At 30.3% G+C, this 27,866-nt stretch overlaps 2 protein-coding genes across 3 annotated transcripts; both read right to left on the bottom strand.

Moving 5' to 3' along the window:
• Positions 1-6,215: 6,215 nt before the first annotated feature.
• Positions 6,216-11,478, bottom strand: LOC125872266 (uncharacterized). Of its 2 annotated transcripts, none has more exons than XM_049552989.1 (2): positions 9,733-11,478; positions 6,216-6,296 (listed from the first exon to the last, which is right to left on the bottom strand). In XM_049552989.1, the coding sequence occupies exon 1, from the start codon at positions 11,036-11,038 to the stop codon at positions 9,752-9,754; it is 1,287 nt and encodes a 428-aa protein (XP_049408946.1). In that variant the 5' UTR covers positions 11,039-11,478; the 3' UTR covers positions 6,216-6,296; positions 9,733-9,751. The 2 variants fall into 2 exon arrangements, with proteins under 2 accessions (XP_049408946.1, XP_049408939.1); XM_049552982.1 differs by lacking the exon at positions 6,216-6,296 and adding an exon at positions 9,356-9,630.
• A 4,217-nt stretch (positions 11,479-15,695) lies between these two features.
• On the bottom strand, positions 15,696-17,251 carry LOC125842817 (uncharacterized). Its single transcript, XM_049522123.1, has 2 exons — positions 16,565-17,251; positions 15,696-16,336 (listed from the first exon to the last, which is right to left on the bottom strand). Exons 1-2 carry the CDS (start codon positions 17,181-17,183, stop codon positions 15,810-15,812), a joined length of 1,146 nt encoding a protein of 381 aa, XP_049378080.1. The 5' UTR covers positions 17,184-17,251; the 3' UTR covers positions 15,696-15,809.
• Between the last annotated feature and the right edge of the window lie 10,615 nt (positions 17,252-27,866).

Genomic DNA, 27,866 nt, shown 5'->3' with positions numbered 1-27,866 from the left:
TTTTATAAGTTTTCATTTTTTTAATACAAAAACGTTCAGCTTATAGGCCATAAATTACGTTAAAATATAGAATACTGTTATCCTATATGAAAAAAAGACTCGTCTTTACTCTATGTTATTGTTCAAGTGGCTCATGGAAAAGCGAAATCTTACTTAAGTTATTGTATTTTAAATTAATAATATGTATATTTTTTATTATTTTTAAAATAAAAAATTGAATCAAAGTCAATAATGAATTTAATCGAATTCATAACCAACATTTTTCATTGCCCTTGGCTCGGAGTATTCCTTTTAAATATATGTGCGAACCGCAACAACGAAAGGATTTATTTTCAAAATGAACCCATATTTCAGAGCTTACCCTATTTAGCTCATTATATTTGTAATATAACAAAACATTTTTGGAGAAAAAATATTAATTCTTTAATCTTTTTTAGTATGCTTTATAATTTTTTTCAATGATTCATGTTTATCACCACAAATTTAAATATTATTAGATGAATTAAAATAAAAACTCTAAAATTCATTGTTTGATTTAAATTTTTTTGTGAAAACTCATTTGTTGAGATTTTTGACAAATCGATGATTGTATTTGTTTTGTATGTCATTTTAAAATTGTGATTAAAATTTAAAGTTATTTGATGATGATTTGACTTATTTTTTAATGAAGTTTTATGGTCGAAATTTGTATAAGACGAAACTCAACTTTTCTTTAAGTATAGATTTTTTTTATGACAATATAAAAATGTGTAATATATACTATTAGACAGAGTTGATATATTATATACGGGAAGTATATAATAGTGTAAACTGTATGGATAAATATTATAAACAAAAGAAAAATTGATTGTCTGAGTATAAACGAAAAATATGGCTAAATGGATTTAATATATTATTTTTATTTCAATTTATTTATCTTAACTTTTTTGACCCTATTTAAAAATGAACGATTCATAAGTTATATTTATTTTTAAACTTAATGACTGATCATAACCAGATAAATAAATTTAAATAATCGAAAGTATTATGTTGGGGTATATATATTTTTTTTAAAATTCCTAAAGTTTATTCTTGAACTTTACAAGTGATTTAAGTTTATCCTTTTAACGGTAGTTTTCGTTAGGAACAGAAAATGAGATATTTTTAATGAAGAATAAATTTATTATATCTCACATAATTTAGGACCATATTTTGTTTTATTAGATTATAAGAAAAAGAAGTTAGGATAGCGACTAAGAAAGTGAGGTGGAGGTGGGGGGAAGTCACGTGAAGTTCATTAATAAAGTCAAGAATAACACGTGAGTATTAGAGTAAAACAAGCAAAAGGTGGGGAAACCCCACGTGAACTCACTGGAATATTCAAAATCCAACATTACTAAATCTCTAGATTGTGTAAATGTCTGTGGGACCAATTATTATACAATTCTCCGTATTTTTTTAATGATGTTCGATATTCATATTTAAAAAAAATAAAAATTTATAGCCCGAAGGACTCAAACTAGAAAGGTTTGATAAAAAAATATTGGAATACAAACATTTTATATAATATTCTACATGATAATTTGTATTCGTATATGATAGTAACATATTTGTGTATATTTATTTGTAATAATAAAGGAAAAAAGCAAAAGGTGTGAGAAGAGAACTTTAATATTTGATGCAGAGAAGTATGAAGGGGACAGCTCTCCAACATTTGCAATCATTAGAATATTCGGACAACCAACTTGTGTAGTAGTAATTTAAAATCCTTTTAATTCTTCTTTATATATATAAATACTTCATTCTGATGTCAAATTAACTTATTTCTTCAATAAACATAAACATATATTACATGGTCAATAATTATGAGGAAAATAGTTTTTATTATTTTTTAATTATACAATATGTAAATGATGAAAACATATATTTAAAGAATCTTGTAAATTGATTGTCATTCTCAGTACAATTTGAAATTCAATACAAGTTAATTAGAGGTTTTGACCTTTCCTTTGAGATAGAGTCTTCATCTTACCATGATGATTACATACATAGAATGTACATTCATTAATAATTGTTTGTTTGAGGTTGCAATTATCAAAGCCTGATAATTTCATCCTATCATGATCCGATTAAATACGATAATATTTTTAAAAAATCCAAGCAACTTAAATTTCACCAAACATTAAGTGAATAGTGGAATTAACCCAAAAAAAGGGGAAGATATTAGAGAAGGAAAAGTCAAATAATTAGAATGGAGAAAGTCGGGTCAGCAGTCGTAAGGCACGCACGCGTGACTCTCGGTCAATCCTCGTTATTGCTTTGTCTCTTTTTAGCGGAATTCATCAACGCATGAATCATCATACATACCAATAAAAATTATGACGGAATGAATAATGATAAAGTTCGTTCACTATTAAAATTCAAACTATTTTTTATTTTAATAGGGGATATATTTGAACACTGATAGAATATGATAAAATTAATTCAACTTAATATATAATTGAATTTTATATTTAAACAAATTGTTGGACTAGCATGTCTGGTTAAGCTGAACCTATTTACTAGTTTAAAGACTGCAGTCATAAAATAAAAGAATGCTTACATAAATATCATACTCATGAGTCACGTAGTATTATGTATAGATGGTAATATAGGAGTTTCAATATTTTACTTGACTGTATTTGACGGAGTTTTGTGTTTGTTCATTTTTGGGATGACGTTCTCAAGTCCTAACAATATTTTTCCATTCTCAGGAGCTTGAAATACTACTTCAAACAAGGAACTAATTATAATAAGAAACCTATCATATTTGAACAGGTAAATTATAAATATACATGAAAGTAAAAAATAAGTAGAGACTTAACGCACATTCAAAGCACTTCTGCCAACAATTATGTGCCAATGAAAGTTCAAATACAAGAAACTGTTTCTTTGGTACCAAACGCATCCCAGAGTGCAGTACTACAACTATACAAAGGGGGAACAAAGAATTACTTCAACTAAAATTAGATTAATTTAATTTAAAATTTAAATATTTGAAAATTGTACCAGAAATATTATAAGTTGCAATTATTCTCACATTAATATGATAAAATATATATGATATAGTGGATAAGGCTGTTTATTTCTTAATTAGATGTCTTGAATTTAAGTTATGAATATAAAAACTTTTTGATAAAAAGATTGATGTGTTCTCAAACTTAACAAAGACGACTTTATATTCAAAGAAGTTTAAAATTGAGATCTCTGATCAAAGACGTACGAGAAATGTTGAGATGGTAATCCCGTGTGACAAATGTGGTGGGGGCAATCACGTGGATAGCTTTTTGTACAATCATCAAAAGAAATAAAAAAGCCATTCTTACCTCTTTGTCAGTCCCCTCCCCCTCTTCCTCATCATCACTATCATTATATATAATTATTATATGGTCCTCACAACATTTCGCCCTTTTTTTGTCCCCACATTACTACATAGAAATAATATTTCCATCTAAAATCATTTTTTTTTGGAGGGTTTATTGGATCAACATTATTCTATTAGCTACTAGTTTATCTCATATAACCTATGTTTTACTACATATATACAAGTGTATAAGACACCTAATGGAATGCTCAATCATATACTATTATGTAAAGAATTAGAAGTCATATATAATCAACCTACAAGATCCAAACGTATCACTTTTCTTTCCATCCAATATTTTCATTGGAACTCGATTAAATCCAGATTTACATAAGAAAGTCTCATATTGGGGGTTAAATGCTCCCTAATAAAGGCAACACCATAGCTACGAACTCGAGAACACTCGTTAAGAATGAAAGAATATTTACTACTACACCACAATCCTTGTTGTTCAAACGTATCACTTTGATAAAAGGGGAAAATGATATACATTGATGCATTATCCATTACTTTTTAGATTATTAACTTTTATAGATGGTATAAAGGAATTTTTACTTATCAAATTAGCTTACAGATCACAAAAATCATAATAAATACTATAGCTATGAATCTATAACCTTAAGGATATAACGATTAATCTATATTAAAAATATCTACAGTTAAATTCATAAAAGTAAAAATCTTGAATGCGACTCGATTCATGGAAAACTGGTAATGCATATGTACCATGTGAAATGAACAAGAGAGAATAATAAAAAGTTAGGTCACTTGTATAGTGGATGATGATGACATGAATATACATGTAAAGGGAAAAACAAGTTGACGATCACAATGTATCTTTTTGAAACAAACAAAACCAACAACTACAACTTCTTCACAAAGATATCCAATATAATGTTGCTTATTGGTGGGCAAATTTTATCCAAAAATATTACATGTCAACTCTTTGATGGTAACAACCCATTATAAAAAAAAAAGGTTTCTGAGTTATCGAATAAAGTGGATGGAAATAAAGTTATATTAGAAATAATTTTCTTTTGACAATTATTGTTTGGATAAAAAGATAATTATGAGATTGGGCTAACTAACTACTGTTTGTTTATCTTTATAGAGCCAGCTTAGAGATATGGCCCAAATGATCCTTTTTATTTTCTACAAGTTTCGATTATTGATTGAGAAATACTATAGGTATTAATTACTTAATGAAATGATAGTTTCAATAATTACGTATAAGTTGTCCAATATTACTTTTGTATTATAACATCTGACACGCTATGCAATTGTATTTAAGATACACTGTTTTTCTCACTATTTCCTCTCTTTTCCTCTTTATATCTGCGTTTCACAATTTAACATATCAGTGTATCTAATAACAAATTTTACGAGTGTATCCAATAAAATATGAAAAAATGTATCTTATTATATATACCTAAGCTTGTATCAAATTCTACGAGTCTATCTATGTGTTTAATATCAATTTGAGAGCACGTATCTGGTTTGTATGAATTCGGCATCAAATATCTAGTGTATCTTTACAGTATATTGATCATTAAGAAGAAGAAGATAAGAGATACAGAGATAACCATATGTATCTCTTCAAATATATATGCAGTGTATTTGTGTCTAGATACATACTTTATTACTTATTATATGAGACCCTTGCTGACTCTATCACCAGTCATACAAACCTTATTTCAAATTCTCTCAAATTTTCCACCTATCCAAGAAATCCCACCTCAGACACACATGATAATTATAAGTCTTTTTTCACAAGAATGTCGATGAGAATGGAGAGAGAGGGAGGAAAAAGACGAGCGAATAGTAGTGACAAATTTTAGGAGAATGAAAATATTGGATAGACTTCGTAATATTTTAAAATTATAACTAAATTGAGTAAATATTCTAGTTAGGTTGCTTAATAATGTAAATTTTCCTTTTCATCTATTTGCATTTATTTTATTTCTTCAGCGTTAATTAGTAAGCAGCACTTTGTAATTATTTAACGTAAAGTTAGTTAAACTCCAAATACAGTTTTATTTTTAGTGTGCTCTGTAGGAAGAAAAATAAGTCAATTTCTTTTCTTTTTGTTTGTTACGTAAGCAATTTTTTTTTAAATAAACGTATTTGTATATAATCAATAATAATCTAGACAAATATTATGAGAGTTGGGGTGGAGATGGTGGGAATCAAGATACATGAGCAAGAGTGAAAATAAAGCTTGTTGGAGGGTGGAGAGGACACGATCAATGTGGAATAACACTCATAGAGAAGTCATTTTCCTTTTTTTTTTTAAGAGCTTGATTTCCTAGAGAAAATATTTTTCAATTTTTTTGACCAATCAAATAGAGAAAATGGGAAATCTTAAAGGCTCAGTTGGTTGACTACCTAGACTTTCACCTTGCTGATAAGAATTCAATTCCTATCCTCGTAATCCTCTCCCCCATTTCCCATCCCCTACCCCCAATTCTTACAAAAATATCTTCTTCCATACCGAACACACCCTTTATTCTTTTTCTTTTTATTCTGTAAGAGGATACATACCATCGATCAGGTGTTGGTGTTTTGGGAATATGTGATAAAGTCGTGGTAAATATTGTACTCGAATATTTTCGATGTAACGGTCAAACAACAAAAGCTACATATTATTCCCAGGAATTCATGGAAAATGTTCAAAACGAACATTTCCATAGTGGGCATTTTTCTTAAAGAAATCGATAGATCATTTAAGGAGTATTTTTGTGCATGTATTCTTATAATATTCTAAAACATGAATTGCCATTCTGCCTTTTTTTTCTTTTTTTTGTTTACCATCCTAACTAAAATTCGAATTCGGGAAATCTGACGAAGCACTCCGTAACATCATTCTTCCATCTGCTTCAATATAAACTATTGAAACATTGACACAGCCCAAGGCCTGGTATCGAAGACAAGGGTTCAATGCTCGTAAGAGTAGATATGTCACACCTCAACTTAAGATTAGAAGTCTTACCTCAACAAAACATAAGAGAGATGTTGGGTATATAAGTAAGTAGACCTTACCAATTAGTGACACGTTTTAAAGCCGTACATGTCTAGACCCAAAGCGGACAATATCATCGTTACAATTGGTATCAAAGCCAAGTCACATTCAGATAGCATTTATTCTACTCATTAATGCAAAATATTCAAATTCTTGAGAAAATGTATTTTCAAAACATGTTCACATTATTTCAAAGAAATAGTACTTCTCAAAGAAAAGTTTTTTTCTTCCATTCGCTAATCGCTAACAAATCTTTTAAGAAAGAACTACAAATATCCAAACATGTTTTCCTTTTGCATAAATTTCTTCAAACAAGTTTAATGCCCAAGTTGTGGAAACAGCTCCTATTATCTCTCATTTGGTTTGCCTAGAAAATGAATCTATCCAATTGAAATGCACTATTGACATTTCAATCGGAAACAACCTCTCTACCTCCACGAAATAGTGGTAAGGTCTGGGTACATTCTATCCTTCCTAGACCTCACTTGTAGGATTTCACTAGGTATGTTGTTATTGACAGTTCAATTGTAACCATAATACAGAAAGGAAACTACACGGGATCAATGGACGGAAAGTCGAAAGCAAGCAGTTATTCGTAGCTTCTAGTGTTGAAAGCAGAGATCTATTGTACTTTTCATCTTAAACATCTTTCACAACAGTTGCATCTAGTCAAGCTAGAAAATCTCAGAAAGTTCTTGTCAGAATATGTGCCAAAAAACTCACCAACTTTGACTGCTTTTTATAATTTGCATTGCCAGCAATGGTGAAGCTAACTTAAGGCTTCTCCCTGTGGATTTTCTATACAAGAAAACTGATTGTCTTATTTCCTACCTTGACGAAACCAGATTGTCTTATTTTCCTATTCCAAAGAATCCTCTTTGAGCTTACTCCCTTGCTAACCCAATTGATATTTCCTCTTATGATACAGATAAACAGACTGCTCCTACGACTTATTTCTTGATTGAAGATCATCACATCAACTACTCATCATGAATCTTCCAATTGTGCTTCGATAATGTACTTAATCCACTTGCAGTCCTCATCTTATTAATAACTTGTTAAATTTTCACTGTTTATGACCTTTAACACACTTCTGTTACAAAGTTTTCCACTGTCCCAATACCAAAAACTATAGCAGAAGCAAATGTTAATCCTAGTTGCCAAGTTAAGTTTAAGATGGTTGTTCGACAATATAGGTAAAGAAATAGTTCCTATATCACATGGTAATATTACAATCAGATATTCTTGGGTGTTAACAGTTAAAATGGAACCAAATGATATTATTTATAGCTATAAAGGTTGACTGATCGCTAAGGGTATACTCAAAATATACAACTCTGATTGCAGTAATACTTTTTTTCTCAGGTGACCAAAATTGCATCTTGTTTGCCTCCTGGTCCTCGTGAGACTAATGTTTCTTCGGTCTCAAAATAAGTAGGACAAGTTCCTGCAGCCAGTGGACTTTCAGAAGATGCCTATTGGAGAGCAACTACTAGGTTTTGTTGGTCAAAAGGATTCTGGTTTAGTGTCTTGGCTACAGCAATCCTTAACAATCTCTAAGGATATGATTTTGTCATTTTTGTTTCATTGCCCAACAATTTGACATGCTCGAGGGGAAGCAGATCATTCCATGGTTTACAAGCATTCTTCTCATGCTAACATATTGTCTTTAAGATTTTATTTTTCGATAACCTATTGTCTTAGATTTCTATATTGATGATATCAACCTAATAAGAGATAATCATGAATACATTCCTTACCTAAAGAGCATCTCACCATACATATTCAAACTAAAGACCTGAAAACACTTTAGAACTTAGGTATTAAGGTAGCACAATCATATTACTATTATCAATTAGAATAATTTATGGTTGGCTTGGTTGGACTAAATAAATGAAGTATCCAGGTTCCGTTTAGTAACTATGATATGGTCACTTCGCAAAAGGACTAGGCATTGGATATACTGGAAAATACTAGTACGGTGGATTGTAAACATACAAATAATCTATAGACTCAAATCATGTACATTGAGAAAGGGAGCCTCTAAAACACTCCAGTCAGTAATGAGTACTTGTTGACGAATTCATTTGTCCTATAATTACACAACTTGATATCTCTTTTTCTATTACAGTAGCTCCCCCACTCTTCTAACTCTCTGTGAGACTGAGAGTCATTTGAAATGCGACGATTAACAGTTTTAGATATATCAAAGAATCTCAGGAACAAAATATATTGTATCAAGACAGGAAAAATGCATATAGGTTATTTGGAGCAAACAGGATGAATCTCCTTCTAAGAGATGATCAACTTCATGCTATGTATTTTAATTGGAATTGATCTAATCTTTTAAAAGAAAGAAATAAGATGTGATGATCAAATGATCAGCAGAAGAAAATATGAATGAAGAAGCAAAGTATCAAGTGGCTCTAGCAGGTTATAGTTTAAAGAGCTTCTGCACGAGATGAAATCTAATAGAGATGAATATATGAAACTGATTTGTGATAATCAAACAGGTCTACATATCACTTCCAATTCTACATTTCAAGAAAGAGTGAAACACTAACATAAATGTAGCCAACTTTTTAGACAAAAATTGTGTCGGATGTGTTGCTACCAATTTTACCCGACTGAAATGACCAACTAGTAGTCTAGTAGATATCCTTATATAATCTTTTTGATGTCCCATAATTGATTATATAAGTAGGACAATATAAATATTTTCACTTCAACTTGAGGTTAGTCAAAAGGATTTGTAACAACCGTGTTGATATGTGAGGATTTGTAAGCACTGTGTCAGTTTTATGAAATCATGGTTTAGTTTAGTAGATATTATTATGAATGACCTTGAAAGATTCTGTTCAATATTTATTTTTTCCTCATTTAGACCCAATGTGAACACTAAATAAATTCCAAAATGCACAAGATTACTTCTAAACAAAGTAGAAAACTAAAGTTACAATTTATCAAATGGGAATTTCCATTGTACAATCAACAATGTTTATCAAATGTGTAGAACAAGCAGATAGAATTCATACTTCATACTGGTTCTTAACAAAAGTACCTAATACATGAAGCAAGAGTTGATTATTTGTTGAGGAAGCCTCCTACCAAGCAAATTCACTGTGCTAGTGAATTCCAAAACTAGAAGAAGCTAAACATGTTGTAGAAATACACTTCCAACAGGAGTCAAAGGCAATGCTGATACTTTGTTGATATTTGGGAATTGTTTCTACCCAAACCGCGTTAGAGTTAGCACAAAACACGATGGAATGAAAATGACAAGCATTGGCAAGGTGATAATTGGGTAGAGAGAATAACTGGGAAACTATACCTTATTCATTCAAAGGCCATCAATTCAATCTTCTTCTTCTAGATTCACGGAGATCTACATCAGAAAGCCTTGACAAAATGTTTCTTCTCCTGGAAGCCAAGGAAGATCGTATGGCAGGCAGATCACCAGTATCAGTTGTAAGGTTTTCCAACTGAACAGCAGCGACAGAAACTTCATTTGCTTGAGAAGATGATGGGACAGATGCAGTGGAACCTGTCCTTGCAACTGCATCCAGAGTTTGATAACTTGACTGTATGAGAGCAGCATCTCTTCTGAAAGAATCACCGTCACCTGTTGCTCCATGAACAGCTGGTATAACATCAACATTACTTCTTTGGAGAAGCCGATCACTGAATGATGCTGCAAGGCCCTCAAACATCCGTTGTGCATTATCTAACTCTGATGAAAGGGACGCAGCACCTTCTGACAGCACCCTAGAAAAAAGACGGGAACGTAGTCTCCTACTGCTTAAGGTATCAGCAGTTTGCAACACATTAGAGTTGCTACCAAAACTCAAATTAACTCCACCGTTGTCCTGTTGCTGCGGGTGGTTCCCAAATCCAATACTAGTCCTAATTCTTCTTAGTGCTTCTGCAACCGGTATGTGAGATAAACCCTGAGTTGCACGCTGCTGTCTAACACTCTCTATTCGACGTGCCTTTGGCCGTGGTGGTATTTTCAGACCAGACTCCAGTTCTGTTATGCTTTCACCATCTCCATTACCATAAATTGGAGTAACATTTGCATCTGCAACCTCTCCCTTGCAGACAGGACATTCCTTTGTAGTTGAATCAACATAAGGTAACTGATAAAAGCATGGCCAGCAAAATAAGTGTCCACAACAGGTCAAGATAGGTTCTTTCGCCATATCCAAGCATATATTACAGTCGAAAAAACTCCCACTATCATCATCTACCTTATTAACCACTAAATCCATCTCTAATGCCTTTGCTACCAAATGGGAACTATCCCTTTTGCATCCTTTTCCCCTCTCAACAGTCCTTTCCACCATATCCGAATTGCTCACCCTATTCTGACCTTGCATCTCACTATCCACATTGACTACAGGGTCAACCGAAATATTACCAGTATCAATAGTATTCCGAGCCTGACGCCACCTATGGCGCTGCAAAGCTCTAGCAGTAACAGCCTCAAGCTGCCTAATTCTCTCCTCTATCCTACTATGAGCAGATTCTAAATCACTCAACAAAGACCCTAATCCTAAAGCTGAACCAGAAGATGGGTCCAAAGGTTCTTGGTTCAAATCCAGATCCATCACAATATCATCCATCAAATTATCAGACATCCAGTTTAATCCCACTTAATTCCCAATATACCCTTTATCCAGAACAACAAAGCAGACCCCTTTACTAGGCTAGATTTTGCCTAAAGAAAACACAAAAAAAGTCAAGTACTAACTCATAAAACAGGGCTTAAAGGGACCCCAAAAAAAGAGGGCAAGATAAATGAAAAACCCGATTCAAGAATTGATTAAAAATCTGCAAGAAAGATGAAATTGAAGCATGTGAATGAAGAAAATCCATGGTTTTCTTGATACATCCGCCATCCAGTGGTTCTTGTGGTACGAAGGGGATACCTTTTAAGACTGTAAAGAAAGAAAAAGAAATGGCATTATACCATCATCAGGGTATCCGAGGAAGAAGAAAGAAAGAAATGGAGAAAGCGCCGGCCCGCGCCTCACAAAGAAGAAAAGGTAAGGTCATGGCTTTCGCGCACCTTTGGGTTAGTGGAAATAATTAACCGCAAAAAAATTGTCCTAAAATAACAAGAGCTGGAACCGCGTTATTTAAGTTTATTATTCTTTTTATTTAGCATACATATTAGTAAAAAATAATGATTGAGATAATAAATTTGTCCCTATAATTGATATTGTCTTAATTATATTTACTCATGTTCATTTTTACTTGTCATTATTTGACTTGACACATTCATTAAGAAAATAATTATTGATGTAGATATTTTATCATACCATCTCTATTAACTATGTAAAAGTATTGGATCTTTAACAATAATATGGAGAATAGTATTTAATGTTAAGGATAAAACATGGAAAAAAAATAATAATTGTCTTTTCTTGTTATATCAAAGTGACGAATAAAAATAAAAATTTATTTTAGGAATAAATAACAAGTAAAAGTGAACAAAAGGAGTATATTTTTCAAAAATATTAACTCAATGATAATAAATATGATATAATAAGAAGAAAAAAGTTGTCCTTCCTTGATTTCTCAAAAATAACAGGTAACTGAGAAATAAAATTAAAAAATATTTGACAAGTAAATAAAAACGAAAAGAGTATTACATTACCGTCTACCTACTTAAGGCCCTAAAGTGTAACAGTAGGAAGAGATTTGAATTAAAAAAATGAATTGTAACCTAAGTTGCTCGTTTCAAAATTACTTTCTTTAACACTTATATTTTATCTTAATTAAAATAAAGGATTAAAATTTTGTTAACAAAACATTCTACGCCTTAAGACACACGTGCACTGGGCAACCTCACAATTTAAAGAGCTTTAATTTTTCATTCTATAGACAAAAAGGAAAACAATAATAGTAGCAAAAACAATACATAATAATACTTAAATGATTAATTGGATGAAGGGGAGACAAAGTGGGTGGACCAAGGCTTCAAGTATTGATTTGGGCTAACAATAGCAGCCCGTGTTTACCCGTCTAATTGAGATTGTTACGTAATTTAAATTGATCCATAAAACATATTATTTATTCAATTCTGAATAAATAGATTGAATTGAGCGCATTATGTGATACAAGAATAATACCATATCCTACCCACAATGTCAAACTTGCAAGCAGAAAGTTTTGAGACTGGTCATTATATTTCAAATTTTGGATGGCTGATTGAAATATACACTAGTTCCTTATTTTTTTTTTATTTTTTTCTAATTTGTGTCATTTAGAGTTTTATGCCTTTCATATAATAATTAACTGTGTGTTCTTTTTCACCAAGAGAATGTGTTGAATGAGTCAAATTAATCAGAAAGTCAAACAATTGTGATAGAATAAGAGATCAAATTGGAATTATACGATTAGCACGAATAATTGGAATAATTGTGAAACTAAGTAATTGCCCTAATAATCACGGGATCTTTATGATTTGTTTCTCACATTTGAAGTTATTATATTTTATTTCTTGGTTTTTTTCTTCATCCGTGTTAACAATTTTAAATGAAATAAGTGTTAAAAACACGCCAAAATCGAGAACTATATCTCATTTTCTTCTTTTCCTTCATTCATTTCTCTTCCTTTATTTTTCCAATGGAGGGGGTGGGGGTAGATACTTGATAAAGGAAATACATGGTCATTTGCTTGAGAGACATGTTATGGTGGTATTTATAATGCGGAGATTGCAATATAGGCTATTAAATTATACAATGATGGTAATGCAGGAGTTAATAATACATAAACTCAACAGAAGAATTATAATATGAGTATTTTTTTTATAATGTGAGTGTTATTATGTTGTAGAGTGTATAGAATTTAAAATATTTATTTTGCTACTTTCTAAAAAAAATTGTTTAACACGTGAGGGTTATTTCGATCGTTTAACAGTTTCAATTTATGCGTTATTATCAATCTTTCTATTCTTATTTTTGTGCGTTATTTCGCATGCAATAATTTATAGATTTTTGCTCGCTATTAAAATCAAGTAAAAACTGATTCAATTTATTTTTCTTTTTAAAAAAAGTTACTTTTACACGAAACCGATGAATCGATTTGATACACAATATATTTTGTGTGAAAAATAATAAGATAAATCAATGGACTAAGAGCGTGTTTGATATTATTGTTGGGAGACCATAAGTACTTATTTTGAGAAAATAAAACACTTCTATTGAAAATTACGCGTTTAGCAAATCAATAAAAGTGTCTTTAAATAGAATCAGAAGCATTTTTTCTATTGTTGGAAAGAAGCTAAAAATTTCCGCTTCTTAAAAAAAGCAAAAACAAAAAAATATTTTTCTCAAGACTAAAATATATTTCATATATACATATTTACCAATACATCTCTTATTAATTAATTAACATATCTCATAAGTTTGGTTAAATGTAATTTAATAATTTTTTTATTTTTTATATTATAAAGTTTATATTTTATTTCATGTTTATATATTATTATTTTATATTTTACATATTATTTTACGTATAAGTTTAAAGAATTGGTAAAAAGATAATAACAATATTTTTGTAAGGTTAGGAAAAAGAGAAAAAAAATAACAATTAAAGATTTCAACCCTCCCAAAAAAAAGAGTATAATATTGATTGAAAATTTATATATGTACATTTTAATTTAATAAAAATAAAAGTTTAATAAATTTTTTATAATATATATTTAACATAGTTTCTCTCTATAAAATAATCTTAATATTAAAAGTACATTAATAGTTGTCCTTTTTCGTAATTTGACTCTCAAAAACAATTTTTATAAAAAGATCGTCACACACAATTTGCTTATGAAAAACATTTTTTAAATGAATTAGTCAAATGCAAATTGTTTTTTTTTTTCAAAAGCATTTTTCTGAAAAGTTATTTTTAAAAAGTGCTTTTAAGAATAGGTCGTTTTTCGCAGCAATGTCAAACAAACTCTAAATCAATTTAGGTAAAAAAGAATTAATTTCGACCAAACCATTTTTTTGTTATGCAAATTGTATTTTAAATCAATAATACTACTGATAACAAAACTTTGCAGAAACAGTAAATTCCAAAGTTTGAATCACGTAATGAAGAACAAATATTAATTAACAGAAACTAATGACTGTAAAACATATCAAAATCTGTAACAATTGTATGAAACAGAAAGGAAAGAAAATCGAGCCCACTGACTGCACAATGTCCCCTTAAGGAAATTATTTTTCTCTCGTATCTGATGTTTGAATTGGAATATATCCTCCCAGGATAGAACGATTCCATTCACCAGTGTATTGATACCTAAAACAATGGTGTCAACGAGGCACTAATGGCAGTAAAGTACACGAATAATGAATTTGTGCAGAAGAAGAAGAAATTCATAAATTTCGTAAGTGAAAAGTCTGAGGAATCACATGTATTTATAGCCAAGAAGTACTGATTTCGAAAGGTTGCAACCTTTTAGAAACCACACGATCATTCGTGAAAGTTTGCAACCCTTCAGAACGGTCATGGTTGTTCCTGAAAGTTACAACCTTTCAAAACAGTCATTTCTAATGGTGGAAAATTCAAATAAAACGGGAAAGATGTTTTAAACACAGGGTTGCACGGATCCGAGTTGGGTTAGGTCGTTTCGGCTAATTGTTTAAATAATTAAAACGTTTTGGCCATTTAATTTAATTTAATTAATTAAATAAATAATTAAAACAAACTTTGCCAAAAAAATAATCTCTCAATCATTTTCTAAAGTCAAAGCCAAAGGGGGTCCTTCTTTCCAATCTTTTTAACAACTAGTAAAAGTGTTTATCTATTTAAACACTTGAACTTTTCTTTCCACCACCAATGAGGGAGAAATGATTTTTTTCTTACTATAAAGCATAAGAGAACCTTTCAAATTCCTCTTCCCTTCATTTCCCATTAATTCTTACTATATACCCAACATTTTTCCGATGAACTCAAATATAAAAAAGTAAATGAGCTGAATATTAAACTAAAGCAAAGAATAAGAAATCTCAATGGTAAAATACAAGAACTAGAGCAAGAAAGACTGTGACTCAAGAATTCTTAGCACTTAATCGCAGAAATATGTATTTTTGATCGGTACTTAAGTAATGTCACATGCTTATGGTTTGACTCTGGGCTGGAGATAGATTTTTGTCAGGTTTGGAGCCCGATGCAAGCTACCCGGCGTGATGGTGAGCTCAGATAAGGGAGGAGAGCTAGTAAAAGGTGCGAGGAGAAGTAGTTGACCACACAATCCTGCATTTTTATACGAGTATTATAATACATCTTCCATTATTCAAATCAACAATAAAATTAAAAACTCACAACAACTATAAAATAGAATTACATTGTAGATGCACAAAGCGAAATAAATAAGATTCGTTTTTATTCTGAAATAAGTAATTTTCAGAATTTAAGATTTCCAAACAATGCATTTAAACCCAAACCAGCAAAATCAGCTCCAGTATTAAATAGACCAGCACCCATTGTATTTTGGTATAAATTTGGGATTTGTCCTTGTCCTGCACCAGCAGAGCCTCCATAACTCATAAGTGTTTGGTTGAATTGCTGGTTTATTGCTTGGTTATTCAGAGAACTAGCAGCTATGAGATAGCTTAGTTGTTGATTCTGCCGATAATTAGCACCCGAGATCATTTCTGCCATCATTTTGTCCTGATCTTCTCTTTGCTTTCGCAGAATTTCAGGGAACGACATTTCGTTGTTCTGACTTCCCCCAAATTGCGGTGCAGCAGTAGTTCCGTTGTTAATCCCTGGATTTGTACGGCCTAGCAGTTCGTTTAGTCGTTGATTCTCATGATTAACGCCGCCCATGATCATTTCTGCCATCAATTTATCCTCATCTTCTCTTTGCTTTCGCAGAGTTTCCAGGGACGATATTTCGTTTTTAATCTCCTGATTCATATGATCTACCCCTGTAGACATAAATTTACGCGTTATTCTCAAAATCTGAACTCTGTCATATAAATTCAGTGTTAAGAACTTAAAAGGTTAAACCGATCAAATTTATATCTTAGATGTATCTTTTTGTAATAATGCACCCATTCTTACGAAATCCTGAATACCCATCCTTACGAAATCTTGAATACGCCTCAGGGAGTAATATAAGTTGATAAAAACACCTGGTACTGATAAAAATTTACCTGCACAATGATGTTGATATTGCTGATCAGGAGCAGATCTAGAATTGCTACTTCTTGTTGGGTTCTGATGGAAATGACTTTGCAACTTTGTACAATTCAAATGAGCATCAAAACCACAAGTATGGCATCTATAGAGCCATTGTTTGGTTCCAATATTCTTGCAAATATCACAACGGAATGATTTACTAGGGTAAGGAGATGAAAATTGAATTTCAAGTTGGTGACGATGAGATCGATGAGTGATATATTGTGGAAGAACTGCACATAGTATATGAAGATCAATACCACAACTGTTGCAGTGGTAAGAAAATCCATCCCCTGTTTCCCCACACGCATCACACCGAAAATTCCCTTCCGGGTAAATCGACTTTGGGAGGAGAGTCAAACTATGTTCTTTATCAAATGGATGATTGATTTGCTGTGGCATTTGGGAACATTCAACATGAAGGAAAAAATTGCAAGATTTGCAAGTGTAAACTGATCCATTAGCTTGAATTTTGCAGCCTGAACATAGCTGTGATGGAGCAAAGTTTTGATGAGTAATTAGCTCTAAAGTGTGAGGATGACTAAAATGAGTTATTGTGTTATTGGATTGTTGAGGTTCTAACTTCCTCCCCATCTCTAGAACTCTTTTCTAGTTTGGTGCACTTCAATATTTAAATGGACTAATTTTGGTAAACTGTATCGTCAGTATATACTATATATAACTTAATTTTTTTAATCGTAAGACTCAACGATGTGTTTACGATTTGTTCACTACTAAATAGGGAAATATGAATTCTAAATACAACTTGTTTGGTGGAATGGTAATAAAGTCAAAGTCCATTTTAGTGATTTAACGCGGTTGAAGAGGGAAAAAAAGTCAAAATACTCACAAGGTGAATTCATGAAGGAACGTGCTTTGTAGACTTTTAGAATTAAAAATAGGGTTGACGAAATATAATTAATGATAAAGTATTTTTTTTAAATAAAATAATTTAGGATGTCTATTCAATTTCCATGAAACATGAAGAGTTCAATTCATTAGCTAATCTCGAGCAACTGCACATCAAGCTTTACCAAAGCTTAAGAGTGATATATATTTATATATATATATATATGAACACCTTGGTATATAAAATTATTGGGAAATTTGATAAAATAAAGCAATGAGTTGAAATGAACAAGATGTAAAGAGTATTTTCATCTTGGGACATTGAAAGCTGTATCATATCCTCAAAGGTTTTTGGGTAATCAATGTCATTGTAATATTTCAAATTCCACAAATTCGGCATGGGATATAGACCTTTCAAGACTTGCAAAAAGAGTAGTCCTATTTAAGGTGCGTGTTATTTAAAAGATAAGGAAAAAAAATAGTTTGATACACAAAATATTTCGCATTGATAGAATTCAAAATAAATCCACACTCGAAAGATGTAAGGTAGTTATAAGATAATGATCTAATTATTGTCAAACAAGTATGTCTCGCTATCTACAATATGAGAACTTTGGGGTACTTAATTGATGGTAGTGAAAAAACATGCATCGACCAATTAGAAGTTCATTTGATTATTAGTTTAAGCAGTTGCATAGATAACTATATAAACTAGTTCTTCTTTTTGAGATGTTTACTTGTCATGGACATGTTAATAAGCTTGCCTTAACGAGATCCATGTATGATATAATTAGGTGAGTCTTATTAATCTAGACGTGAATAAACATTTTTAGTAATTTACTTACTTCGAAAAAAAAGTCTTCGAAAGGATCCAAAATGAATGCCAATATATAGTGCTTGTCTTCACAATGAAACACGCGACAACTTGTCAACTACATATAATATGCTTGAGTGTTCACATTGTTGACCTTTCATAAAAAATTAGAGCATGGTTAAGGGTAATTTGGTCATTTGGTGGGAGGACTTAGAAAAAAATAGATAGAATATTTTGATAATAGTATTGTTAGGAAATTATTATCAAACATGTTTGAAGATAGTTAAAGTCTTCACGACAAGTAAATTAAAAAAATAATGATAATACTATTTTTGGGAAATAATTAAGTCTTAGAATGAACCTATTTTGAAAATATTTAAGTTTCATTCACGAATAAATGAAAATATAATCACGATACTGTCTTTCAAAATTCAATTAATATGAAGTATTAACTTATTTAAAGATATTTTAAATCTTTTACACAAGTAAATGAATGAATAGTGATTACAAAAGTCAAAAAAAAAAAAACCTAAAATAAATTGGAAAATGGATTTAAGGATGTTAAGAATGAATTCCAAATAAATTTCTTGCTTCATGTTCAAGATTATCAACCATTTTGGTAATCCAAAAGTCTTAGTTTTATATACTTTTGAGACTTTCAAAATATTTAATTTGCTTGGGATGATAGAGTCTCATGTTGTATATATACTTTCGAGACTTTCAAAGTATATAATTTATTGGGGATGACCGTTTCAACTTTTGAAAAACATTTTCTCTAGGAATATAAGTTCCATACAAATGAGGAAAATGCCTTCCTTAATGGAAGTAGGGAAAACAAGTCAGATAATTAATAACATTTCAAGTTTACTATCTCGTCCCACCCATTCAATCCCTCCAACCCCACCCCTTGACCATCCCGCTCCCGACCACTCCTGAACCTCCACTTTTCATATCCCATTTTGCCTCCATAATATTTTACTAGTTAACAGTTAACACTATAATTTAGTTTGTATGCGTCATATTAATTTATTTTTCAAGAAAATATTTTCTAGAAAAATATATTTTAGTAAATTATTTCCTTCGTAGGCAACTTTCACATAGGATAGCCATGGCCCATGGGAGGAAAAAAGTTAGATGTCATATAAATGGGAGTTTGAATTTTGGAATTCAGTTATAAATGTGCATTTCAGATTAATTAGAAACTAAGAAGCCAAATGTGATAATGACCGGATTAAAGCGAATAACATCTTAATAATATAATCTTAACTATATATCAATTACATCATGACAATTATCAAATATTCATAAAGATTAGATCAAAGTAGATACTCCCTCCGTTTTATAAAAAGTGACTTGATTTGACTTGGCACGAAATTTTAGAAAATAAAGAAGACTTTTGAATTTTGTGGTCCTAAATTAAAATTATATCAAATGTACTAAACTGTCCTTCAATTTTGTGGCTTTAAACATGCCACGTGGAAAATTGAAATTAAAATGTTACCAAAAAAGAAAAGAAGTCATTTTTTTAAAATAAACTAAAACGGAAAGGAGGTATTCTTTTTTAAACGGAGGGAGTAATAGATATCGTAATGATTTAGCCTCAATTGTATCAATTATTTAGGTTGTGATTGCTCTTCTTACGGTCATATTCACCATTATTATCTTGATCATTTTCAAGCAATGTTCTAAACCTCTTTAATTAATTAGTATTATACCCAAAACAATGTTTCTCTTATATTTCATTATCTTTGCAAAATCCAAAAAATAAATTATCTTTTGGATCTAACTTTGTTAATCTCTTGAACCTGGAATTATCTTGGTACAAAAATTAATAAATATCAAACTAAAAAGAAATAGTCAAATTCAAAATACTTTTCAACTTCCCCTTTAAAACCAAGCTTGCCGTTTCTAATATGAGGAATACAAACTTAATTTAAATACTTATTTTCGAGGATAAGTTAATACAATTTTAAGAATAATTAAAGTTTAATTGTCTCAAACTTTAAGAACCTTTCCACTAGACATAAATAAGCTTGACTTAGTCAAACAAAATTGTCACTTTCATAGAAGTGCACTAGGAGTTGGGTCTTAACTATGCCAGTTCTTTGTGAAAACGGAAGGAGGAAAACAAGAATTTAATTGAAAATATATTATTTTTGGTCCCTTAATCGTTAGTAATTTATTTAGTTTAACCCCTATAATATCTTGCTGAACATATTTAACCTTCAATTAATAGAATTGTATGAACTCTCCGCTAACAAATTTTCAAAGCTCCAACCTCAAAATAATAGATGAAAGTATAGCATTACTTTCTTATAGTAACATAAAAGACATTAACAAGAGTTGTGATGAAATGAATAAGAATCTTTTACTCTAAATTAGAAGTACGATCAGGTTCAAGCTCTTTCTTAGCATAAAAAAAAAATCCTATTGAAGCTTTTACGCAACACAAATCTTGGTTAGTCTAGGTGGAGAAAAAAAACCATGAAAGGTGCTACATTAATTTATTTTCCATTTAAAAAATTTAACAAAAATATGTTAGTGGATGGACTAAAAGCGCACAAATACATTAATTAAAGGTAGCACATATTTATTCACAAGGACCAAACTTGCCAACATGTTGATAACTAAGGGACGAAAAATGCAATTCTCCCGTATATTAAATACACAACATGAACGTTTGACTTTACAAATTACAATCAGATCACACGATGGAAATTCCTCCAACGGAAGAATTCAACCATTTCAGCCATCGCCACCCATTAATAAAAATCTCCGATATCCTCGATGAAGAAGATCAAGTCATTTGCTCCTGCTGCGACCACGATCTCTCTAGCGGACCCGCCTACATGTGCACAAAAATAAACTGCAATTTCATCCTCCACGACTCTTGTTTCGATTTGCCTAGGCAAATTAAACACAAGTCTCACCCGAAACACACATTAAGTCTCCGATTTTTTCCTCCGTACAACGACGGGGAATTCACGTGCGATGCATGTGGGAATTCGGGGCACGCATTTACTTTTCATTGTGATAAATGTAAGTTTGATCTTCATGTGGAGTGTGCTTCGTTGCCTGAGATTGAAGAGAGGGAAGATCATCAACATCCTCTTACGTTGTGTTATAATAGTAGTAACTTGTTTGTAGGGAAGGAGGTTGAAGTTGATGTGATGTGTTATGTTTGTAAAAATGGAGTTGGGAAGAGTTGTTGGTTTTATTGTTGTTTGGCTTGTAAATGTGGTGCACATTTGGATTGTGTGTCTACTCAAGAAATTCAACTTTTAGATATTTGAGATGTTTTTTTTCTCTTAAGAGAAAAATAAAATGTTTCTTGTGGAAATCCAATATTGTGTTTGACGTTAATTAATCTGCCGTTTCAACTATGTTTTACGATGTATGCCAAGTCGTCATTTGTTTGATTCTACTTATTAGACAGTATTTTTGGTTCTATATATTCATTGAACTTTTCTTGTTTTTTTTTTCTTGGTTGGATTTATAGCGATTAAATATGTGATATTTATTGAGAATTAAGATGTATGCCACCCAAGAGTCGTGGCCTAATAATTCTGAAGTGAGTTGGAAATTATGGTTTAAACAATTGATAGTGAAGGACATAAAGTGTGTTTTGATAAATAGTTGATGATAGTTTAAGTAGAAAAATTCACATGTCCGATAAATCAAAGATGAAATAAAAAAAAAATTGAAATCCATAATTAGGTGTATTTTTAATCATTAACTCTTCAAATTTCAATGGAAATGAAAGTAACAAGGCAATTTTTTTGGGGGTTCAAACCTTAATAGACAGTTAATTGATACAATATCTTTCAAAAAGATATGGGAGACAATGATATATACATTAACCTTCTATGGTTTTTTTTTTTTTTGATAAGTACAATATTTTATTAACCAAGTGAATAGGTACAACTAAAAAAGAAAAGAAATCAAGGACTTAAAATCTTTTAATCTGGACATATTGTCAATACTAGCATTGCACCTTATATTCCTCTAATTTTTTTTTATCTTCCTATCAACATTAACCTTCAATTTAACATGCTTTTGGATTGACAAATATTTTGCATAGACAAATATGTTGATACCAAAACAAATAGTTATGTTTAATCAATAATTAGTGTGAAAGAAAGTTGAATTACCGAATGAAATATATAAATAATTATTTTTTTCTAAAAAAGAAAAAAAAACTACATGACATAGCAAAGACGAGAGGGAGTTGCTCGAATGATAAGCACCCCTCACTTCCAACCCAAAGGTTGCGAGTTTGAGTCACCAAGGGAGAAAAGGGGTGGGAGCTCCTAGGGAGGGTTAAAAAGAAAAAGAAAAAAAAAAAAGATATTTGTTTAATGTTTATAGCTATAGTTTAAGATATTTATTATGTTTTGATATAATTTAATATTAAATAAAAATTTCACTATTACATGTTATTATACTCCTTACAAGCGCTTTTTATGGTAATTATTCCTTATGATTTTTCTCTTTTATTACCCTAGGTCACTTATATTTTTTTTCCCTCTTCAAATTAAGGTCAATATATGTTACGAAAAAAAAAAGTGTTGAACTTTCAAAATCTTCAAACATTTTGTAACACAATGATGTTTATAACTTCATTTTGTGTTGCACAATACAAATCTAAGTTATTGACACTTAATATATTGATTTCTACATATTTGAATGCAAGTATACTTTGTACTGTTTGATAGTAATTTTTTTTTTTTGATAAATGGATACATTTAGTTATTAATACATGTATTTGTTTTTATTTTTTTTAATATTTGGATACATTTAGTTATTAATACATGTATTTTTTGAAATATTTGGATACATTTTGATACATGGATAGTCTTTGTTTGACTTCTTCGAATTTGAAAGAATGAATTCCATTATAAATCAAATTTGAAAATATATGTATTAAATCTCAGAAAGAAACAATGGTGAAAATTGGACAACAAAGCAAATTGTATTTCAATTTAATTTTTTTAAGAGAGATGAGAATACCAACGTCCTAACTGTTGAATGAGTAATTTTAGATGTTTGTTTAATAATGGGAAGTATGCGAATTCAAATTGCCGTGACTCAAGGAATTACCATTTTAAAAACAGTTTTTTTCCCTTTTTAATGCCCTAAATTTGGAACTGTGTACTAGTATACAAAATAAAATAAAATTGAATACATAGAATATAATAGTATTACCATAATACATAAAGCTATATACGTAATTATGATAACTATAGCAAAGGAAATATGATAACTCCTAAACTATAGTCATTTATGTAAGTTTTTGAGAAAAAAACAACCATCTAATTCAAATTTTGTGGTCTATGAATTAATTATCATTAGGTAGTAGATCATAGTAAAATTAACAAGAAAGATCAATTGTCTTCCCTAGTACTAGTGAAATTGAAGAAAGACATATCTTTTCTTATGAAAGAAATACTCTATCTGTCTAACAATAGTTGTCAACTACTCTCTCTGTCCCTAATTATTTGTTCATTTTTGAATTGACATATCTATTAAGAAAATAATTATTGACATATAGAGTTTACCATTTTACCCCTATTAATTATGAAGTGGATGGATTAAAAACTTAAGGTTTTCAAAAAGTTCTACATTTTTCAAAGAATTAATTGAGGGTATAATTGGTAAAAAAAAATTGTCCTTTCTTGATTTGTCAAAATAGACAAGTAATTAGGGACAACTAAAAAAAAGAAAAAGTGGACAAGTAATTAAGGACAAAGGGAGTATTGACTTGGCACACCCCTTAAGAAACTATAAATAGAAGGGTAATTTTATTATATCATCCTTTGAATATAATAAATACAATGTGTTGAAAAATATAATAATAAAATTAAATGACTATAATTAATAATAAGGATAAATTCGGAAATGTTCGATATCTCCAAATAATATAGTGGATAACTATAGTTGTAGGACGGGAGTAATAGCTAAAAATAATTGCTTACTACATTTAGAGATTATATATAGTATTTCAGATGTTAATATATCGAGAAAAGATATTTAAAAAACATTAATAACTTGAATTAATTTGGACACTTTATGTTTCAAAAGTTAATTTTATTTAAAGCGATAAATGACAAAATTATGAAATTAATTAGAAAAAAGTCACTCAACTAAAAATATAATTGCAATAAATCATCAAACTTATTTTTCAACCCAAAATAACTAAACATTAGTGAAGGTAAAGTAGGCTGAATACCACCCGCATTAACCTTTACTTAATTTCCTAAAATAACTTAACATTCAAGGTGAAGTTGACTGAATATAACCCGCATTAACCTTTACTTAATTTCCTAACATATCATCATCCTTATAGAAATTCAGATGAAGGTGAAGTCAGTGGCGGAGCAAAATCTTTTATTATTCGAACCTAAAACTTCTTCATTAAAATGGACACCCATTATCACTACGCCACATGTATAACTTTTGTCAAGGGTGTCCAACTTTAAATATATATCCTTTAAAATAGAATTTGACATATATATATATATATATATATACACACAACGTAATTTTCCGACGAAGGGTGTCTACTATAACTCCGCCCTGGGTGAGGTTGGATAGACCCCATTGCATTAATTTCTTTTTGAAATTCAAATTAGAAAAACTTTATGATCTGAATTAAATAAATTATCCAAATTCGACATGTTATCTACTCAATCTTAAACCATCATCAAGCAAAATCATTAATTTATAATCCAACGCTAATTCATAGCCTTCCAATGTATCTTTTATTTTCTCATTATATTTACGTAGTTTAATTGTTGTGCAAATTTTCGTTTGAATACGCATAGAATGAACAATACAATTTTTTAAAGTTTCAAATGTATTATTAAACATAAATTATTAAGAAAAAAAAAAGGGTTCCCACCAAATCCGATCCGTAAAAAGCTTTTTTGGTATGAAAAATTGTTGTGGCAACCATTAAATCGCCACATAAACTATTTATGGTGAGTCGCCACCATTTTAAAAGTTTCAAATGTATTTTAACCTTCTATTGTTTTGGTTTTATGATTAGTAGAATATTTTATTAATCAAGTGAATAGGTACAACTCAAAAAAAAAATAAAAAATCAAGGACTTAAAACCTTCTAATATGGACATATCGTATACTAGCGTTGCACCTTATATCCCTCTGAACATATTTTTATCTTCCTATCAACATTAACCTTCAATTTCATGCTTTTGGATTGACAAAATATTTTGCATATATAAAAATGTTGATACCAAAACAAATAATTATGTTTAATCAATAATTAGTGTGAAAGAAAGCGTGCAACCCAAAATCTACAGAATGAAATATATAAACAACTCTTTTTTTCTAAAAAGAAGAACATATCAATTTTCAAGAAAAACGTCACATAAAGCATGCATTTAAAGGTGAGGAAACACACTAAACTTAAAACTAATTAGAACAAAATCAAGCAGCGAAGCCTATTGAGAAACCACTTCATTTTTTCTTTCTTTTAACCTTTAAATGCAAAGAGACTAACCTAAATACCAAACTGAAATTTGATACAAAGAAAATAGAAGGATGACCACAATATCTATTGAAGTTTCCAGATTGTTTGACTAATAAACGACACCCAATACAAATCAAGCTACACTTTGAAATAAATAAGACAATCAAGTTCTCAATAGCATTTTGAAACCAAAACAACTCCAACATGTAAAGTAGATAGACACGTTTTGGAAATGAACTATCAGTAAGCATGTATGCCAAGTTGAAACACGATTACGGTACCAACATTACATTGCTAGCTGACATAAACAAGACAAAGACAACATTCAAGTTGTGCAAGAAACAGAGACAAGTTTTGTGATATTGTCCGGATGAGAAACTGCTACAACCAAATTGAAACAACAAAGGAGACAACCAAAACACAAATAAATAATGAAACAATAGAACACAGAGCTGACACACTCAAAATTGCGATTGAATGAGCAATAGACCATCTTGAGCAAACTGATTCAGCCCACCTGCAAAATAAGATTAAGCCATATCAAAACTAAGAACGAATTTAGAATAATATCTCGCCATTTCATATACATTAGTTTAGATCATTCTTACTTCAAAATGAATAGAGAAATGAGAAAGGTAAAAGAATATACCTTTTTGGAGCAGCAAGCCGAGACAAGACGAGCTAGTTGGAACGAACTATATCACCACCACAATGAGACTTCGAGACTTTCGATGAGCGAGCAATATAGCGAAACTAAAACTCGAACTAGTTCTACCCCTCTTTTGAATGTATTTCTTGTATATTTCTATATCTACTTCTGTTTCTAACCTTTAATGAACTATTCTTTTGTAAGTCCGTTCTGGCCTCTATATATGAATATATTTTCTCAACCTTGAACAAAAAACTAACATAGCAAACAATGATATTTATTTAATTTTTATAGCTATAGTTTTAAAATATTTATTATACTTAGATATAATTTAATACTATTAAATAACAATTTCACTATTATATGTTGTTATACTCATTACAGGCGCCTTTTATGGTCCTTGTAATTTTTCTCCTTCATTATGTTAGATCATTGGTATTTTTTCCAAATCTCCTTTCATATCAAGATACATTCTTGTTCTTATTACCCTAAATTAGCATCATCATTATTCCCTCTTTCCTGGATGATTTTCTTCTCCTTTTTTAATTTTTTCATGAACGATTTTTAAATCCTTTCAAATTCAAACTTAACGATAGCTGCAGCTTCTCTCTTTTTCTCCCACACAACGTCATTGTCATTGGGATCATGATGATTTGCAAAACTTGGTTAAGATTAAGGGTCCAAGTATGTTAAGAGAAAAGAAAGTGGTGAACTTTTGAAATCTTCGAAAGTTTTGTAACATAGTGATGTCCATAACTTCATATTGCACAATAAAAATCTCAGTAATTGATATTGAATATATTGATTTCCACACATTTGAACGCATGTAATATAAGTAAAAACCGAATTCCATTAAAATTGAATTTGGAAATACCTGTATCAAATCTCACAAAAAAATAATGGTGAAAACTGAAAAACAAATAAATTGTATTTCAATTTTTTTTTTGGGAGAGATGAGAATACCAACGTCCTAGTTGTTGAATGAGTAATTTTAGAGGTTTGCTTAATAATGGGAAGTATGCAAATTCAAATTGGCCTGACTTAAGGAATTGCCATTCTTAAAAGCAGATTTTGCCTTTTTAATGCCCCAAATTTGGAACTGTATACTATATTCAATTTTTTTTTTAAATACATAGAATATAATACTATTACCATAATACATATAACTTACGATAATTATGATAACTATAGCTAAAGAAATATGATATTAACTCCTAACTATAGTCATTTATATAAGTTTCCTAAAAAAAACCCACCTAATTCAAATTTAGTGGTTTATGAATTTAATTATCATCGGTTAATAGATCATAATAAAATTAAAAAGAAAGATCAGTTGTCTTCACTATTACTATTTACTAGTGAAATTGAAGAAAGACATGTCTTTTCTTATGAAAGAAATAAGAGTTAAGAATAGTTGCTTACTACATTTTAGAGATTATATATATCGAGGGAAGCTATTCAAAAAACATTAAT

Source organism: Solanum stenotomum, chromosome 1 (genome assembly GCF_019186545.1).
Source record: "Solanum stenotomum isolate F172 chromosome 1, ASM1918654v1, whole genome shotgun sequence".
In the NCBI taxonomy this organism is placed as follows: Eukaryota; Viridiplantae; Streptophyta; class Magnoliopsida; order Solanales; family Solanaceae; genus Solanum; species Solanum stenotomum.
This window is presented reverse-complemented; position numbering and strand designations above follow the sequence as displayed.